The 19,090-nt window shown below is 42.0% G+C and overlaps 1 protein-coding gene across 5 annotated transcripts in view; it reads right to left on the reverse strand.

Moving 5' to 3' along the window:
* CACHD1 (cache domain containing 1) overlaps window positions 1-19,090 on the reverse strand; it is a 150,337-nt gene that overhangs the window by 61,426 nt on the left and 69,821 nt on the right. For all 5 annotated transcript variants that reach the window (XM_081947218.1, XM_081947219.1, XM_081947222.1 and 2 more), the window contains exon 4: window positions 7,448-7,554. In XM_081947218.1, the coding sequence (XP_081803344.1) occupies window positions 7,448-7,554 (107 nt within the window). The remainder of the gene's footprint in view (window positions 1-7,447; window positions 7,555-19,090) is intronic.

Genomic DNA, 19,090 nt, shown 5'->3' on the forward strand with positions numbered 1-19,090 from the left:
TTAGATTATCATTTTAAATTTGCCAGTTCTTTTGTGCTAATGGTTTTTCTAAAATTTTCATCTCATCCCACTCCTTTGGAATTACCCAGAAGCCAAACGTTCTCTCAAAGATGGCGATTATGATCTGGTAGTGAATGCCAAGAGACTGCAGTTGTCCGAGATGAAGAATACAAAATCACTATTATATCACTGCAGCAGAAAGCATTACCCACAAAGCTAAACTGACTTTGTAGTTAGTTAAACTTAAAGATTGTTTCATTAGAGCATGTATTGTCTGTTTATATACTTCTGCCCATTCCCTATGCTAAGCCTACTGATAAAGGAAACGTAGTTTATTTTATGTTTCTACAGCAGGTTAACTACAACTATCGTAACAGTACTGATGCTGCAACTTAGTGGAACTACTTAGTTCAGAGGTGGGAAACTATGGCCCCTTTATGACTTGTATACTTCAACTCCCAGAATTCCTGAGAGTTCTGGGTTCAGAGTTCATGCTGAGCATGGCTGGCTCAGGAATTCTGGGAGTTGAAGTACACAAATCATAAAGGGGCCATAGTTCCCTACCCCTGGCACAGCAGTTTCCACGACACCTTGAGGAATCCGAATATCTAGACCCACGCCAGTCCGGCTTCTGGCCCGGACACAGCACGGAGACGGCCTTGGTCGCGTTGGTCGATGATCTCTGGAGGGCCAGAGATAGGGGTTGTTCCTCTATCCTGGTCCTATTAGATCTCTCGGCGGCTTTTGATACCATCGACCATGGTATCCTATTGCGCCGGCTGGGGGGGATGGGAGTTGGAGGCACCATTTTGCGGTGGTTCGGCTCCTACCTCTCCGACCGGACGCAATGTGTGTTGGCAGGGGGGCAGAGGTCGACTCCGAGGCCACTCACTTGTGGGGTGCCTCAGGGGTCGGTCCTCTCGCCCCTTCTGTTCAACGCATATGTGAAGCCGCTGGGGGAGATCATCCGTGGTTTTGGGGTGGAGTATCATCTGTACGCTGACGATACGCAGCTGTACATTTCCACCCGACCACCCCAACGAGGCTGTCGAGGTGATGACCCGGTGTTTGGAAGCCGTCGGGGTCTGGATGGGGGACAACAGACTCAAGCTCAACCCTTCCAAGACTGAGTGGCTGTGGCTACCGGCAACCCGGTTCAGTCAGTTGATTCCATCGCTGACCATAGGGGGCGAGCAATTGCCCCCTGTGGAACGGGCGCGCAATTTGGGCGTCCTCCTTGATGCCCGGCTGTCAATGGATGACCATGTGGCAGCCGTGGCAAGGGGGGCGTTCCACCAGGTTCGCCTGGTGCGCCAATTGCGCCCCCTACTGGACCGGGATGCCCTACGCACGGTCACTCATGCACTGGTGACGTCTCGGCTGGACTACTGCAATGCCCTCTACATGGGGCTTCCCTTGGGACGCGCTCGAAGACTGCAGCTAGTCCAGAACGCAGCCGCGCGGGCTATTTTTGGGAGTACTAGGTACTCCCACGTAACACCGCTCCTGTGCGAGCTGCACTGGCTGCCTGTGGTCTTTCAGGTGCGTTTCAAGGTGTTAATCACCATCTTTAAAGCGCTCCATGGCTCAGGACCTAGGTACTTGCGGGATCGCATCCTACCACACACTTCCCTGCGACCGATTCGCTCTCACAGGGAGGGGCTCCTCCGGGTGCCGTCCACTAGGCAGTGCCAATGGGCGACACCTAGGAGTAGAGCCTTCTCTGTGATGGGCCCAACCCTCTGGAATGACCTCCCCCCCCGATATCAGAACCACCACCGACTTTCTCTCCTTTCGACGAAAACTGAAGACTCACCTGTTCCGTTTAGCCGGCCTGGACCATTCATAACCTCATTATACCTCTTGGCAGATATATTTTTAACTGGGTAATTTTAATTGGGTATTTTTTAGGATTGTTTATATACTGTTTTTTATCTGCTTTACCTGTACAGTGTTGTATTGCCTCCTCTTCTATGTTTTTATGTTTCCATGTTTGTAGTCTATTTTATCTATTTCACTTGACTGTACACCGCCCCGAGTCCCTTTGGGGAGAGGGGGAGGAATAAAAATCGAAATAAAAGGTAAAAAGGTAAAGGTAAAGTGGAACTGCAGCCAGCTAGTTCATTTTCAATGCTTAGCTACTTTACTCTTTACGCTAGAGGTGTCCAACATCGGCAACTTTAAAATCTGTGGACTTCCAACTCCCAAAATTCCCAAGTCATCCTGCCTGCCTTGGGAATCTTGGGAAACTCAAGTCCACAGGTCTTAAAATGACCAACGTTGCCCTCCTCCCCACCCCACTTTATGTCATCAGAGAAAATCAGAGGTTGAGAGAATTAATGACCTGCTCCTTACTGCTTTGTACTATCACCAGTATAATCACCGGAAATCATACAACAACCCCACAGCCCAACTTAATCAGATGAGAAGCCTTATTTGGCCTTCCTGACTTATAAAACAGTGCTCTCCAAGAAATATGCCTGCTAGAGGAATTGCTTTGCTGAACCCTGACTAAAACTTTATCTTGGTGACAGAGCTGCCTGAACTATTTCATTGCTAAGCTCAATAGTCTCCTAGCTAAAAATCTAGCCATTCACTAGATCAATGCAAAATTTGCACTGCAGCAGATTATTTTTAAGAATAAGCTGGAGAAAGGGAGGGGTTTGTAAAAACACATACACACCCAAAACGTCTTCCTTTCAATGACTTCTGAAAGATGAAACAGCTTCCCATTTATAACAAAGGCAGGAAGTCTTGTCCTCGGTTTGAATTGGATTTGGTGCAGTGTTGTGCAACCAAATATAAATGCCTACAAGGCCAAACTATGATGTTGCCCAAGTATTACATGAGTTGATCCTTGGTAACCTACTATCTCGACATGAAGGAACTCATGAAATATTATATACCAAAACATCACATTTAATTGTGAGATAAATACAATAAATAAAGTTAAGCAATATAATATTTCTCATAATAATTTAACTGGCTTTCCTTTTGTAAGACCAATCCTTCTTGGCATAAGTAGAAATACTCAGAGGATAAAACACGTAAATTTAAATATGCATGAAGGTAAAGCTTAAATTACGACAATCCTATAAATTAGGCACTCTCAGCAAGAATTTGCACACCATTTTTTTTGGCTTGTTCTTGCTATAAGATTAAAGCTTCAGCAATGGAAGATCAGACGTGAAAACTGAGTCTCAAATCTTATAACACAAGGGCAATGTTGAGACACATTTCAAAGCTGGAAAGAATCTATGGCAGTGTTAGATATAAAAGCTAATGGTATAAGCCAATTATGATCCAGACTTCCACTTTTGCAATAGATTTGGACAGAGAACATTAGGCAACAGATCACCCAAGGAATAAATCTTCCACCTCAATGATTTTTATATTTTTGATAGATTCATATTTATTAGAATATGAAATCCACTTGTATTGCAAAGCTGCTAATTACAAGATAACAGCATTGTTAAATGTGCTCTTTGGCAGCAGATTTAAATTTAATTCCTGGTTGTTAAATCACTGTTTGACCATATCTGCATACTATTTCATTTCAGACAAAAAAAAATACATATGTAAATGCTTTTGTAAAAGCTATTTGCTTTTGAATTAAGCATTTCCTGTTTCTGCTACCAGTATGGATTTTTTCTCCTAAAGGAACTATCTCTTTTTGATTATTTCTAGAACACTGATCTAGAAATATGGTACAGGGACTGCTTTTTTCCAGCCTATGTCACCCAACACCCATATTCAAGAGCAATTTATCAAAGTAACCTTGTGCAATAAGTAAACTATGCTCTGTTTTTAGTACAGGTTAGCCCTGAAAATGAATTTTTAACTGTTTCAATATGTTTTGGGTCTTGGAAGTATTATCCTTATGTTCTGAATGTTATTATTTTCATAAAACTGTCATTATGCATTCTTCACCTTTGGTTCTCTCTTCACACCAGGAATGAAATTTATAGCACGCAAGAACTGCTATCATTTTATGCACAGTTTTGTCAGTCTTTATTATGAGTTCAGAAGGAGTCCTGGTTATATACTTGCTCCTTCATGGGAAGTGTCATCAAAGATTTAAACCCAAAACATGCTAGACAAACAGCAATTTCATCCCGCTTGGCTTAACTTCAGCCGGTTTTAAACCATCTAAATCCCAACAGCCCCAAGCTCATCCTCAGAGTTTCCAGACTTAGCAAGAGTTGTGTTTTTGTCCTTTGTTTTTCTTAATTCATGTTCTTTTCAATCTTTTTGTTTTGTTTTTCTTTTGGATTTTAAAGACTTGTATGGTCTAGTTTGTTTTGAACTTGAAGACTAGAATATGGTTGTCCAGATTTTTAGCTTCCCTGGGCTGCACTGAATGAAAATGAATTGTCTTGGGCAGCATATAAAATATAGTATATAGTTAATATGCATGAATAACAAACCTTTTAAAAATATGTTTATTATCTTGTGGAGCCACATTAGTAGCTTTCTAGGGTTAGCCACACCTGCTCTAGATGTTGTTGGATTCTGTTCCTGACCAATATCTCTATTTCCTATAGATGGAAATATACTGTATATAATCTAGAAATCCAAATTGGTAGGCACTGTTTTTCACCAGAGTATCAATTAAATATATAATTCAGTATATACTGTACATGTACAAAACAACAAACATTTATGCACAATGAAGTAAGGAGAAACAAAATAAGCAAAAGATGAAAAACAATTATGAGGAACGTCTAATATTAGACATAAAACTATTTCCACACAAATCATTTCCACAGGATTTTTGTAAACTCTTTAACTTGTCATAGCAAGTTTATAGCACAGATACAGGTAAATCCATTGGCATAATTTTTAGCTTTGCATGCAAAATATATATATTACTATGCTATATTGGTATACGACATCCAACACTAGAAACAGAAAATCTGCTTTGCTTAACCTCTGGCTTATTAATTATTACAAGACTCTCACATCATCTGGCATTAAAAAAAATACCCTGAAAATCACAGCAGAGTTTCATCAGACATCACAGTAAGTGATTCTTGAAGTAAAATGCAACACAGTTACAACTTGCAAACACAGTTAGCTTGCAACACCTTTGTCTGCCTCTGGGGAGTATGGAACCCTAACCCTACCTCTAACCCAAAACTAGTTTTGTTGTAGATATTGGAAGATATTAAAGTGCAAGATTGCATTTTAAAGATTAAAGAAGGTGGAATGAAGAAAAATAGAGTCCTAAATCACATCTCTTAGGGTTTTCATCAAGAAAGAAAGTGAGACATCTCTGTGGGGAATTCTTGCAGTTTGAGGAGATGGGAGCTAAAATAAATGCACCTGAAGGGAGGAAGAAAGCATATTTTTTTCAGTCCCTGCTTATCTCACAAAAGATTGTACACTGTGATCATAGAAAAATCAGCACAGCTTTATAGCAAAATTGGTAGTTTTCCCCAAGGGGAGGCAAATGAACTAAACTAGCTGAAGGAAAGAGGGGGAAAGGCTCACAATTTTCCAAAGATAAAGAAGAAAGCAAGCAATTAACTTTCTAAGACTGTTTAACTTTCAGAGACAATCTATCTTTTGAAAAGTGACCACATTATTCAACAAACAGATAGTTTCCCTACTGATTTCATGTATTAATCTTTTATCTTAATTTGGGGGGGGGGGGTTACTTTCTTGCCTTCTCAAAGGCAAAACATACAGAAAAGAATAAATTCCAAACATGAACAACAAAAAAGATGTGTTCTTACACCTTTTCTCCCTGATCATTAAAAACAGGTTCCTAGAAGCATAATGCTTTCTTTGAAGCTTCATTGAAACAAACTAAGGTGCAATTGCCAAAACCAGGAATGTAAAAAAGTTGATGCCCTGGCAAATGTTTTACATCATGGAACTTCTACAATGAGATATTATAGGCTTTGGAAGTAGGTATTGGGGGTTGGGGACTTAGAGCAAAATGGATATACTTAACTCTGACTCATTTGGGATTTTATTTGCATGCAGATGTTGCAAACCTTTTTGAACTTTCTTTATTCAAGTGTTACTTGAGGGATATCCCTGGTGGGTAGGGCTTAATCAGTGGTTAAGCACATCTATTTTGGGAATGTTTCAAAAAGACTCATGTTAACCCAATAAGAACAGAATGCAAAGATGGAAGCAAGAATCTCAGTCTGTCTCTGACTCTCCTTTCTCCCCCCCCCCCTCTCTCTTATCCATTCACATGCAGATAGTCAGCAGTGATTTGTAAAGTTTGGTGATGCTAGACATTGACAATTTACACCAGGCCACCACAGATGGAAGCAGAAATGGAAATATTAATATTGAATCATGAAAAAACAATGGAACTGACAGAGAGGTATATACCAGCAAACCATTTTCAATAATCAACTCCACCCCTTCTCATGTTCAGTCAGTCATTACTGTTGATATAACCACTTCTGAAGCTAATAAAGGATAACAAAGCACTTTAAAGCCAGGCCATGACTTTACTGCAGTTTGATGTTTCCATATCAAAGAGTCTGCTGTAGGGTACCTTAATTTCCCTTCATTGAAGAAAGAAGTAAGGATAGTCCAGGAAGCAGGAAGCAGAAAAGGAAAGAGAGCAAGATTGAAACACCATTTGATTTGCTAATGGGCCTATCTTCACAAGAATATCTTTTTAAAAAAACCCTAAATAAGGAATAAACATCCTTATCACTTGCAGTAAAAGGAGTATCCCTCAAACCTGATACATCTTAGCTTCAGCTTTGATCTGAGCAGCTCTTACCCCATCTTCTGCTTTATTTTCATTTATGAAAAAGAAAATTTTTAAATGAAAAGAAAGTTGCAACATGCTACAACTATCATCTAGAGTATTAGATGAAAAAGAGTGCTCCCTCTTCACAATACATTAAAACCCATTATTTACATTCGAAAGCAATGCCAAAAAGTAAAAAACTACATTGACCAAAAGTTGAATCCCTTGTGAAAGTCTTACAGCCTTAGACAGAAAGACCTCCCTTCCTCTTTTAAAAAGTAGCAAACAAATGATCTGTTCTCATGACAGAAACTCCAAGGTGCATCAAAGAAGTTTAAAAAAAAGATTCAAGGCATCTTCAAACATCACAATTAAAGGTGGTGACTGTAGAAGAACTGCACATTACATAGAATTTTCTGAGATCATAAGCATTTTGGACTCTTGCTATTGGGAATTAACATAACTGATGGCAGAGCAGTCAGAGAAGATGGAACAGAGGGGGGAAAGAATTCGCTACAATCATCAACAGTTCTTACATAGAATGTTGAAATAAATCTATAACTAAAACCATTACTGTAGAAAATCTACTTTCTATCATTATATCTTAAGTGAAAAATAATGTAGCAGGTTCATAGCGGGGTAAAACTGGGTTACTATGGCACTTGGTCTGAAGGTTTGGCAGTAAAATACAGCAACTTCTGCAAAACAGATGCTTTTACATACCGGAATTTAAATCACGCCCAGGATTGAATGCTCTGTTATTCACGGTGGTGGACAATCTATCACAGCTAATGGTTCTAGACACGTTAGTGTTAAAATTGCCATCAAACCTGAAATGAGCCCAAGAGAAAAATAAATTAAGACAAATAAGCATGTATACTTGTTTCAAATTTTTATAGGGACAGACAGGGGTTTTTTTCCATCACCGCCAACAGCCTTAAATATCGAGAAGACTGATCAACTTGATTTACAAACACAGATGCATCTTAGAGAGAGATATCAAATAAATGGCAGACAGCACCAAATCAGCCACATTTGAAGGAAGAAATGCTTTTGAGTTGTAGCAAATTCTACAATTCACCACTTTCATTTAAGTGGTATAATTGTTCTGCAGAAAGATGGGGATATTCCAGCTGTATGGGCTTCTTAACTTTGACCCAAATTTTCTTCTTCAGAGGAAGGTGTTTTTTTTTTTTTAAACAAAACTAAACTAGCAGAGATGTGTAGTAAGTTGCAACCAAGGCATCAAATCCAGATTTAGGTCATAGTATGAGAGGTACAAGACTTTTAAGCCTTTGGCATTTACTAAGACTCCTAGACTCCTTATCTACAAGTCTCTGTTGGGAAATGCCTTTCAAGTGAAAGTTGCAGCTATAGGAGAACAAGCAAATTGGAAAAATAAGGGTGGCTTTATTATTTCATCCCTGATCCAAAAAGAGCCAGTATCCATGCTTTGCCCGATCCAAATCAAACCTAAAATCTTATTTGGAGTGAAAGATTCCCCCGTTCCCCCCCAAAATAGCAGGTTTATATCTTTTGGTGGTTATGAATGGAGAGTGTGGTGGTTTTATGTGGTGTTATGACAAAAGCACATACCAAAATGGATGTGCAGAAATGATATGCATGAATGTCTGGAAGAGCAAGAAAGACATATAATATATGAGAAATGGAGAAAGAATATGCTGTCAACAGAATAAAATATGAAAGTTCAATAAATTAATGAGATTTTAAGAGCACTAAATTAGAGTTTGACATTGCCTGTGTTCTCTGATAAGAGCCAGAAAATACGACATATCCCACTGCTTAATTTCTTCCCAAATCAATATTAGAGGCAGGCAGGGTGGGTTCTTGCTGGCATTATTGCCGGTTCTGACATCAATTGGAAATTGTTCAGTGCATGCACAGAATTAAAAAACAAGATGGTGGCAGCAATGGTGGCTACTGGGGAACTGGTTCTGAGAGGTGTCCAGTCTGGGTTGCTGTCAGTTTTGCGACCCAGGCCAGCATACCACTACCGGTTCGGCCGAATCAGGCGGAACCGGTAGGAACCCACCTCTGGTAGCAGGATGGTAAGATGGTAGAATAAGACTGGAGTTTTGGACATGTCATACAATCCAATCTTCAATAATTTGGTAATCAAATGTTGTTCTGCACATTGAAAGATTAATTTTCCATTATTTATCTATTCAGAATCACCAGAATGAAATTATGGAAGGATAATTTTTGTTTTCAAAATAAAAAATGTTGGCCACAAAATCAGAATTTCTCTGATCTGAACTATATTCATTATCGGATCAGACTAAAAAATCAGAAATATTTCCATTCTTTTATACATTTATTCATCTTCCAAATGATATTGCAAAGAAGAAAGGAAATGCTAAGTAAAATGCTAAGTAATATAAATTTAATAAATACATTTTCTTTTACAATATCGCTTAACAGATAATAAACCCTTAATGTACTATTTGCACATTCCAATGTGTATTTTGGTTATATCCATGTAAGAACTGACTGAATAAAAAGGACGTTAGTACTTACCTGATATGCCTCTTCCCATAGTGGGGGAGGAGTATCCAGGATGGGTTGACCATGTCCTCTCTTGATTGGACTGAGTCAGATAAGCTCTTTTAGCCACACCTTGGTCACCAGGCTCCACCCAGTTATCGGTGAAGAGCTCTATCCAACTCTCTGTGTCATCCACTCTAGACTTTATTTTAGTTTCAAACCTTTATTACTTCAACAGAACAGTTCAACAAACAACATAACAATTTCACAACATACCCATATCAGGGAGGGGCTGGATACTCCTCCCCCACTATGAGAAGAGGCGTATAGAGGTAAGTACCAACGCCCTATCTCCATAGTGAGGGGAGGAGTATCCTGGATGGGACGTACCAAAGCCTTCTCCAGGTGCCGTCCACTAAACAGTGTCGGGGGGCGACGCCTAGGAGCAGAGCCTTCTCTGTGATGGGCCCAGCCCTGTGGAATGACCTCCCCTTGACATCAGGATTACCTCCGATCTCCGCTCCTTCCGTGTAAAGCTCAAGACCCACCTTTTCCAATTAGCTGGCCTGGCTCAACCATAGTTTTATCCCATTGCTCCTGACAGTCTTTTTTGAATTTGTAATTTTAACTGAGGGTATTTTAATTGTTAATTTTGATTCTATGATTACTATTGTATGCTTTTAACGATTGTTACCTCCTCCATGTACATGCACGTGTATGTGTTTATATGTATGTGTATATGTATTGTATGTATATGTATATTTGTATGGGTTTTTATTGTACGCCGCCCCGAGTCCTTTTGGAGAGGGAGCGGCTAACAAATTAAATTTATTCTATTCTATTCTATTCTATTCTATTCTATTCTATTCTACACGTCTCTAGGGAGGGTTACACATTTGAATATATGCCCAAACTTATTCCTGGTGAGGCGTGTCCCCCGCCCTGTGAACAGCCTGCAACACCCTACGTCCAAATGAGGCTTCCGCAGAAGCAAAGGAGTCCAACTTGTACTTCCTCACGAATGGTGAGGGGGGAGATCCCGTGGCTGCCCTACAGATCTCAGATAGTGAGGCCTGCATGGCCCAGGCCGCAGAAGTGGCCATGCTTCGTGTAGAATGCGCTGTGATAGAGCTCGCTGTTTGCAGATCCCGTGCCTGATAGGCAGAAGCAATGCAGATTCTTAACCACCTGCCTATCGTGGTGGAAGTCATCTTGTTCCCTAGGGACCCTGGCTGGAAGGAAACAAATAGGGCTTCCGACTTCCTGTTCGGCCTGGTTCTTCTGAGGTAAATCCTCAGAGCTCTCCTCACGTCCAAGGTGTGTCACTTCCTCTCTAATGGGTGAGATGGGTACAGACAGAAATTGGGCAATATCAGCTCCTGCGAACGATGGAAGCAAGAACACACCTTGGGTATAAAGGAGGAGTCCAACCTTAGGGCCTGTCAGAGCATCCAACACCTTGTGTAAGTCCCAGGAAGGGTACCTGTGCACCGTGGGTGGTTTAAGATTGGAGGCCCCCTTGAGGAACCACCTGACCATCGGATGGTGAGTCAGTGTCTGAGATCTACCACACAGGAGTACCGATGAAATGGCTGAGACCTGTCTCCTAATCGTGTTGGGAGCCAACCCTCTGTCCAGCCCAGCCTGAAGGAAGTCCAGAACTTGTGCAACAGTGGTCCGGACCAGATCGTAGCCCCTAGAGATGCACCATGTTGAAAAAGCCCGCCCTGTAGTGCCGTAAATGCGCTCGGTGGAGGGTCTCTGAGCTGCCTGGATAGTCTGTATAACCCTAGGGGAGAAGTGATCTTCCCTCAGGATGCTCCACTCAAGCGCCAAGCGGTCAACTGGTGCCACTGAGGGTCCAGGTGTTCCAGCGACCCCTGACTGAGGGAGATTCTCTCCTGGGGGATCCTCCAGGGCCTGTCCACCGAGAGGCATTGGAGATCAGCAAACCAAAGCCTTTGGGGCCAGTGTGGGGCAATCAGTACCACCACCGCCCCCTCCCGCAAGATTTTTTGTATGATCCTGGAGATCAGGGGTAAGGGTGGATAGGCATAGAGGAGCCCCCGGGGCCAAGGGCCGCAGAGAGCGTCTACCCCCTCTGCCCCCCGTGTCCGGTACCTGGAGTAAAACCTCGGGAGCTGGGCATTGAGAGGGGTGGCGAATAGATCAACCTCTGGGCACCCGAAGCGCTCTTCCAGCTCCTCGAAAATTGCTGGCTGCAGCTTCCACTCTGAATTGTCCACCGCGGTCCGGCTGAGCCAGTCAGCTATTATGTTGTCCACCCCTGCTATATGTTCTGCCCTCAGCGAATGCTGTCTAAAGTCATAGGCTATCTGAGGTGCTTCTGCGTTTTCTCATAGTTGGACATCCAATTCTGAGTTTGTGGTGGATTCACGCATGGGGACCAGCCTGTCTGACCCTTTTGCCATAGAAGGGTGCTATGATTCTATGACTAGGATTAGCTCAGAAAATTTCTTGAATGTATTATGAATTCTTTGAGTTCAATTCACTTGTCGTCCACTAGGGTGCGTTGCAGGGCTTTGGAGATGCAGGCGCATTTCACGTGTCAGCCACTAGAGTGTGTTGCCAGACTTTGTAAACGCAAGCGCATTTCACGTGTCAGCCCCTAGAGTGCGTTGCAAAACTCAGTAGACGCGGACATAGTTCACTGGTCAGCCACTAGGGTACGATGCAATGCTTTGTAGATGCAAGCGCACATCACTTGTCAGCCACTAGGCGTTGCAAGTGTTGGCCTGAAATACTGGATTGCAGTTTGTAGAGGAGCCACTAGTGGGTGCTGCTGGTACCTACTGTTTGGAGTGATTGCTAATGGCGCCTTCCTTGCTGTTAAAAGGCGGAAGCCTGAGTCAATCTTGAGCCAGTGAGATTTGAACTGCCAAACTGCAGCTAGCAGTCAGCTGAAGTAGCCTGCAGTACTGCCCTCTAACCCCTGTGCCATCTCGGCTCTAGTTGCCAAGGCTTTTCTGCTGGTTAAATTTGTCAAGCTGACTCTCCAATTTTGGAATTCCTAAGGGTCTTTACCCGAACTCGGAACCCGTCTTGGACCTGACTAGTTTGGTACCTTCTATAGAGGTTGAGCCCTTCCCAAATAATTCACAAACAATAGTAACCAATCCACAAGAGCATAACAATCTCTTCAGCTGAATTACATCTGCCTTTTGGCCCTTTGGCTGCCCGAAGGCTTTGCACGCACAAGGTAAACTGATGTTGGGATGGTTGGGGTGTCTTTATTGCCCCTCGTTGTCAGGACAACTTATTATTAAAGTTCAAAAGATTTGGGAGGTTGGGTCTGGGCTAGTTGACCTCTTTCTCATTCAAGTTTCATTTCCATGGAGCTCTTTCCACGAGGCTTTTACAACCATTTAAGGAGTAAGGCTTGGAATCTGCATCAGGTTTCTCTTTCTTTGTTAGGCCACATGTGTTTGGCCTTAACAACAGCAGATCGGATTACATAGGTTGGGAAGGGGTGGGGTTGCTTCATCATGAGATTCCTGGATCCCTTCCCCTGGACCTCAATTAGATGGAAACAAGGTCGATCTTGCTTTCAAACAAGGAGAGAGAGGAAACATGCTTTTCTAACTTTGCAGGATCTGCTCTCTCAGTGCATCAGAGAAGAACAAAAACATTCTTTTCAGAGCAGATTGAATCAGCTAGGTGGTAGACGCTGCATTTCTCATGCAACTCTTGGCCCCTTTTTAACATATTTTCTTAATCACAACAGAGTCCTTCATCTCAGGAGAGATAATCAGCCTTTCTCACTGAAACAGGATGTTCCTCTTTGCTCAAAGAGGGGGTAGGGGAAATCCCAGCAGCGGACTTCAGTTAGACTGCAAACAGAGTTTGGGATTCAACTTCAATGTCCCTTTTACTCGAAGGGAGCTCAAAATAACCTCATCTTTGCACCGTTCTGCCTCAGGTGGTTGCCCCACCGCCATGCCTGCAGAGGTAGAAGGGAGGCTTGAGGAGAATGTCCTGTAGTGAGAGTGACTGCCATCCCTGGATAGAGCCGCAGACGCCTGAGGTATCAATGGGAATCCTCACTTGCTGGGAGGGATCCTCCTCTGTGATCGCATCAGACTCCAGACCAGGGGAAGCCTTCTTGCTTTATGCCTCTGCCTTTCATATTTAGAGGCAGGTTTGGGAGGCTTGGAGCCAGAACTTGCATCTTTAGCCGCCATGGAGGAGGTGTGCTTCATTTTGCTCTTTGCCTTGCCGCCCCCACCCTTGGATGGACCTTCATGGGTAATCTCTAACCTGATTGAAGGCTCTTCTGCCCCTCCAGTGAGGCTGCCGGCTTTAGAAGCGAGGACTTGATTCCTGCCTGTGTCCTCCGAGCTGCAGGAGGCTGCCATCTTGGGCCAAGTGGGGACTCTCCTCCAACTTCTTTTCAAATGGCACTGCGCGGCAAATACAACAACCAGTCAGGGCTTTGAAAAAGCGGCTTGTGCTACTAAGAGCTGCCGTGCTCTCTCCTATGGCTTCCTGCTGTTAACAGCAGCTCGCTAAGAGCCTTGCTGCCCCCTCCTCCAGCTGCTTTCCTTTCTCTTCCTTAAAGGGAAAGTTTTTCCTTAAATTGAAGACCTTCTTTAAAGGGAAAGCCTCAGCAGCGATCTGAGCCTCATTGCCCTGTCTGGGCTTCTCTGGCTAGTCAGGCACTCAGAAAAGGATTGAATAGGGCTTGCATAAATTGTGAGAGCAAGGTTGCCAGAACACAAGATGTCAAAGCCTGAGGTGTCGAAGGGAATCCTCACATGGAGGGAGGGATGCCCTTCTGCAGCCCTGCCAGGTGAAGAGAAACCTGGTAATCTTTCCTCAGGTTCCAAGCTGGGAGGGGTTGTCTTCCAGCTGCTGGCCTTGTGACTGATGCGCTCCAAGGCTTGGTGCCTCTGCCTTTCATACTTGGAAGTATGGCTTGGGGGGTTTGGATCCACAGCCTGCCTCTTTAGCCCCCTTGGTGGAGATATGCTTCCATTTTGGCCTTTGCCTTGCCTCCCCCACCCTTGGCTGATGCCTCCGAGATGGTTTCTAACCTTTTTAAGGGCTCCTCAGTGCCTCCGGTGGTTGCTGACTGCAGGGCTTAGTGCTTGGCTCCTGCCGGCCTCCTCTGAGCTGCTGGGGGCCGCCATCTTGGACCACATGGTTTCAAAATGGCCCGTGGCTCCAAATTCAAAAAGCTCCTTTTTGCTGGAGCACATGAAAGCGGCTTGTGCCTTTGCAGGCTGCTGCGCAGTTTCTGCTGCCACTGGGGGCTCTCACTCGTCTCCCCCAGCTCTTTCTGAGCCTCTCCGGCTCTCACCTTGTTCTCTGGCAATTGCTGCCAGCGCGGGCGCTCCGGGGTGTTATAAAATGCTGTGGTTCATTGTTCAACCCCTGAGGGGAGCGGTGGAATGCTCTAGCGCCCTTAGAGCCTCCTTGGGCAACACCCTTGCTGCAGAGGCCTCTGCAGAGCTTGCTTGCCTGTCTTTGGTGAGACTCCTCACTTAGTGCCCTGGGTCTCACTCTGTGACCTGGGCTACACGCTGCCTTAGCGGTTGCTGCATGGGGTTTCTACCCCCCGGCGGTTTCCTCAGCCTCTAGTGATTGATCAGGCAGCATGGAGGCAATTTTGATCGCTTTTGCAGCAATTTAAAATTTTTCCTTTAAGTTTCTTCAGGAACTCAGGATGAAACCAGCCGTCCGTTGATGGACTGAGTCGATAACTGTGTGGAGCCTGGTGACCAAGGCGTGGCTAAAAGAGCTTATCTGACTCAGTCCAATCAAGATGGTCAACCCATCCTGGATACTCCTCCCCTCACTATGGAGAATGAGCCATGCATTTCTCAGCCTACTCAAGTTTACTTAGAGTTAAATCAAATTAATCTTCTCAGGATTAAATGTTCCCTTAACAGTTAGCATGATTCCAATAGGAACTTTTTTGCATCCCCAAAACTGTCCTCACTAAAAGGAAATCAAGAGTGTAATTCTTCAAACTGCTACATCATATTGTTATTTCCAACACCTTTACTAAATTCTAAACCTGCTATCAGAGTTAATAACTGACTAAAACCAGGATGAATAATTAAGTATATCTTTTGTCCTGAAAGGCGTTTTATTTATAAACCCTAGAAAGTGTTTATATAATGATGGTATATTTATTGCATCAACATGCCATCAATTTCTTAATCTACAGCATTTAAATGTAGAATTTAGACATAGAGGAGTTATTCTCTGTTAATTCATAAAATTTATCACAGAAAGTTATTAATAAAAATTCAAAATGTACCTTTTTTCAACAATGGGAGAGGAGGTTTTGATGGTAAATAGTTTGTGCAATTTGAAATGATGCTTAATGTTGGCTCCAAGAGGAAATAACATCCAGCTCCACCCCAAATTGTCTTCTCTCCTACTTTTCTTCCTCTATACTACAGTATATGAAAACTCTTCCTTCTGGATTCACTTTAATGAACAACTGGTCGAAACTGCATCCCGAGGGGGGAAAACAGAACTGTGACTCCCCCTTTGATCTCTTCCCCATGGAGAAATTCGCTCCCTGCCTAGCTTGCAAGATGTTCATTTGATTGACGTTTGCTCTGATGTGCAAAGCGCTTTGAACTTCAGACATTTAATTCCCATCAGGCAGCAGTCATTTTTATTCTCCTTCAACAAGATTTACAAGCAGAAGATCAGCAAATGGAGAAGATAAAATAAATTTGCAGAAGCTTTGAATCTTACATCAAAATAGTGTCCGTGTAAGCGCCAACTGGATTTTATTCACTATTCACAAATAAATCAACTTGTATGCAGTTTCAGTTTTATAAAATGAAGAAAGAGAAATGGGCATATAAAATGCTAGTCATCAGCTAAATGTGGTTACTATATTAAGATCCCCTGTTATTTTGCCATATTTTCTGTCAATTTCTCATGAATACGCTTCATTCTCATGTTCCCGAATACCAGCTGCAGAACAAGGTCATTTAGAAACCACAGTTTTCTTTAGAGTGCTGAAACTAATATGTTTTATTAATGGCCAGCCCTGTTCTTGTAATCAATATTTTATTTGCATACTGCAGAACTAAAATATATAAAGCAAACAGCATTTTTGAGAAGTTCCAACTGAGTCTTAATCTAAGCTAATAATGGAAGCCTGCTTTGAAGGCACCTAAGTACAGTTAACCAAGATTCCTCAGACTAACTCATCGTCTATCTAAACACTAGATAAAAGAAATGCAGTTCTGAAGCTTTATCCTGATACTGTATTCAGCATGAGAACATCTGATATGAGGAATTCTGTTGTATTATCAAATTCATTTAGTAATTAGGAAGAGCTGAAAGAAAGTAATGCTAACACTGCAGTGCCAATCACGTCCTTCCCTAAATTTTACATACTTCTATAAGTACCACCAAACATATTCAGTAGTTACCAATTACTATAATTTAATTTGTATCATTCATTCATTCATTCATTCATTCATTCATTCATTCATTCATGCACACACACACACACACACACAATACAATACAATACAATACAATACAATAGTAGAGTTGGAAGGGACCTTGGAGGTCTTCTAGTCCAACCCAGTGCCTAGGCAGGAAACCGTTTCAGACAAATAGCTATCCAACATCTTCTTAAAGACTTCCAGTGTTGGGGCATTCACAACTTCTGGAGGCAAGCTGTTCCACTGATTAATTGTTCTAACTGTCAGGAAATTTCTCCTCAGTTCTAAGTTGCTTCTCTCCTTGATTAGTTTCCACCCATTGCTTCTTGTTCTACCCTCAGGTGCCTTGGAGAATAGTTTGACTCCCTCTTCTTTGTGGCAACCCCTGAGATATTGGAACACTGCTATCATGTCTCCCCTAGTCCTTCTTTCTCTTAAGCTAAAATACATACAGTACATATACATATACCCTCCTTTACAAGATCACCAGACTTTCCTAATCTTTGTAAGTATCTTTGCATACTGTTAGGATTATCCTGTACTAAAACCAAACCATTTTAGCATTCCTGACAATGTAACTGCACAAACAACTTGAAAGATCAGTATAGGAATTTCCTTATCTCTCCATTTCACAGCCCAGGAGAGGACAGGTAAACAAAAGAAAGAGCTGCGATAAAGCGAAAGCTGCAATAGCAAATATTTAAGCAGCTATTTTATAAGAGTGAGCCAGGTCACTTTCTAAAGGAATTATGGTAAATGATCTTCAAAAATAGATCTATAGGTTTACCTATGTAAATATGACATGTAAATGTATTTAAGGCAGAGTGGCCAAGTAATAAGTTATAGAGGTAAATATTTCTCCAGTGCAATTTTTTCATTAAGTGAGATAAATAAAAGCAATCCGTAAAATGAATCTTTTTTAAATAAAAAAACTACTAACGTTAATTAAAATACAGAAAACAAAATTTAGGCACATGTAAGTTGAATGTATGAGTTACTAAGGATTTAATATGCCACCAATTTTTAAAGTTCTCAATAATTATCTTAAGATATTTAACAGTTTTAAATAGATTTATACTAAACATGATGGCTAAAGTAGTGGCTAAAAGTGCTGTGAAAAAATCTATCATTTCTAGTGCTGCCTTAGGCCTAGAAGTCAGTTCTGGAATTCTGGGAGTTGAAGTCCAAAGGCCATAAAGGGGGCATAGTTACCTACTCCTGATGTAAGGATAGCGATTCTAAAACATTTCTGAAAATGTTGTCAAGAAATGTGCATGAACTTAGCCATGCAGTTGCCAGGAGTCAACACTGGGTTTTGATAATAAAAAACAGTGCCTCCTAAATGCACTGACCAATAAAAATAAAATATCTATAAAGCATTCAGCACAGTTTTATCAATTTTCTTAGGGGGGGAAACCCAGGCTCCACAGGATTATCCCGAAGTTATGTATTCCCTGTACACAATTCAAATATATTTTACTGATGTGCACAATTCGAATGTATTTACTTACGTACAGTTACTTCAAAGTCTTCAGTGAGTGTATCTAGACACGCCCCTGAATAATAGTTCCTTTAAGATTAGGCTCTGCTATTTTTGGCATGGCTTAAAATAAGTTGAGACAGGTGAAGTTTTGATCTTCTCAAAACTGCCATTATAAGCCAATTTAAGTTTATTAAACTATACAAATAATATAATTATTTGTAGTAATTTTGTATTTGTTGCAGTTTATCATTATAATTCTGAAAGTCTTAATACAGTAAAACAGAAGCATGTTTTATAAGGCTGCATAAAAGCTGTTTGTTTATAGGAAAATCACTTGTGGGCTTTGGCAGATGTCCACTTAGACACTGGCAATTAATGAAATGTATAACTGCCATAAGAATTCCTCCCAATGCCTATTAATAATATTAAAACATGTGGAAGCCACTTTTGGCACTAAATAATGTGCTTAAGCAGGGTAGGGCAAAACCTTTAATGTAAACTATGAATCTAGTGAGTTTTTTTCATACAACTGAAGGTAGTAGTGCTTATGTCTAGCCTTCAAAGTTTCAGCTGTTGCAGTACCCCTACAGCAGTATTGCACAGTGCCATGATTGCTATAGGTGAGCTTTCCTGCCAGCTACCCATAAGCAAAGTTGTTCCCATAACTTGCTCATGCTACTTTTTTTCCTAGAAAAAGCATATTGGAAAAAGGATCTCATACTTCTTGGCACATTCCCACCTGCCTGCATTCTGTATCATCTGCCCACGGCGTCTGGCAACCTGCCCACACTCCATAGCACCTGCCCACATGCCTTGCCTAGGATTCTGGCTTCTTCTCGTTTAAGAATCACACAATCCTGAGCAATCCTGACTGCCAGGATTGCTGTTGCTAAACAATTGAGTCATGTGACACCACCCTTTATGACTGCATTCCTT

Source organism: Natrix helvetica, assembly GCF_964273705.1.
Source record: "Natrix helvetica genome assembly, chromosome: 3".
NCBI lineage: Eukaryota > Metazoa > Chordata > Lepidosauria > Squamata > Natricidae > Natrix > Natrix helvetica.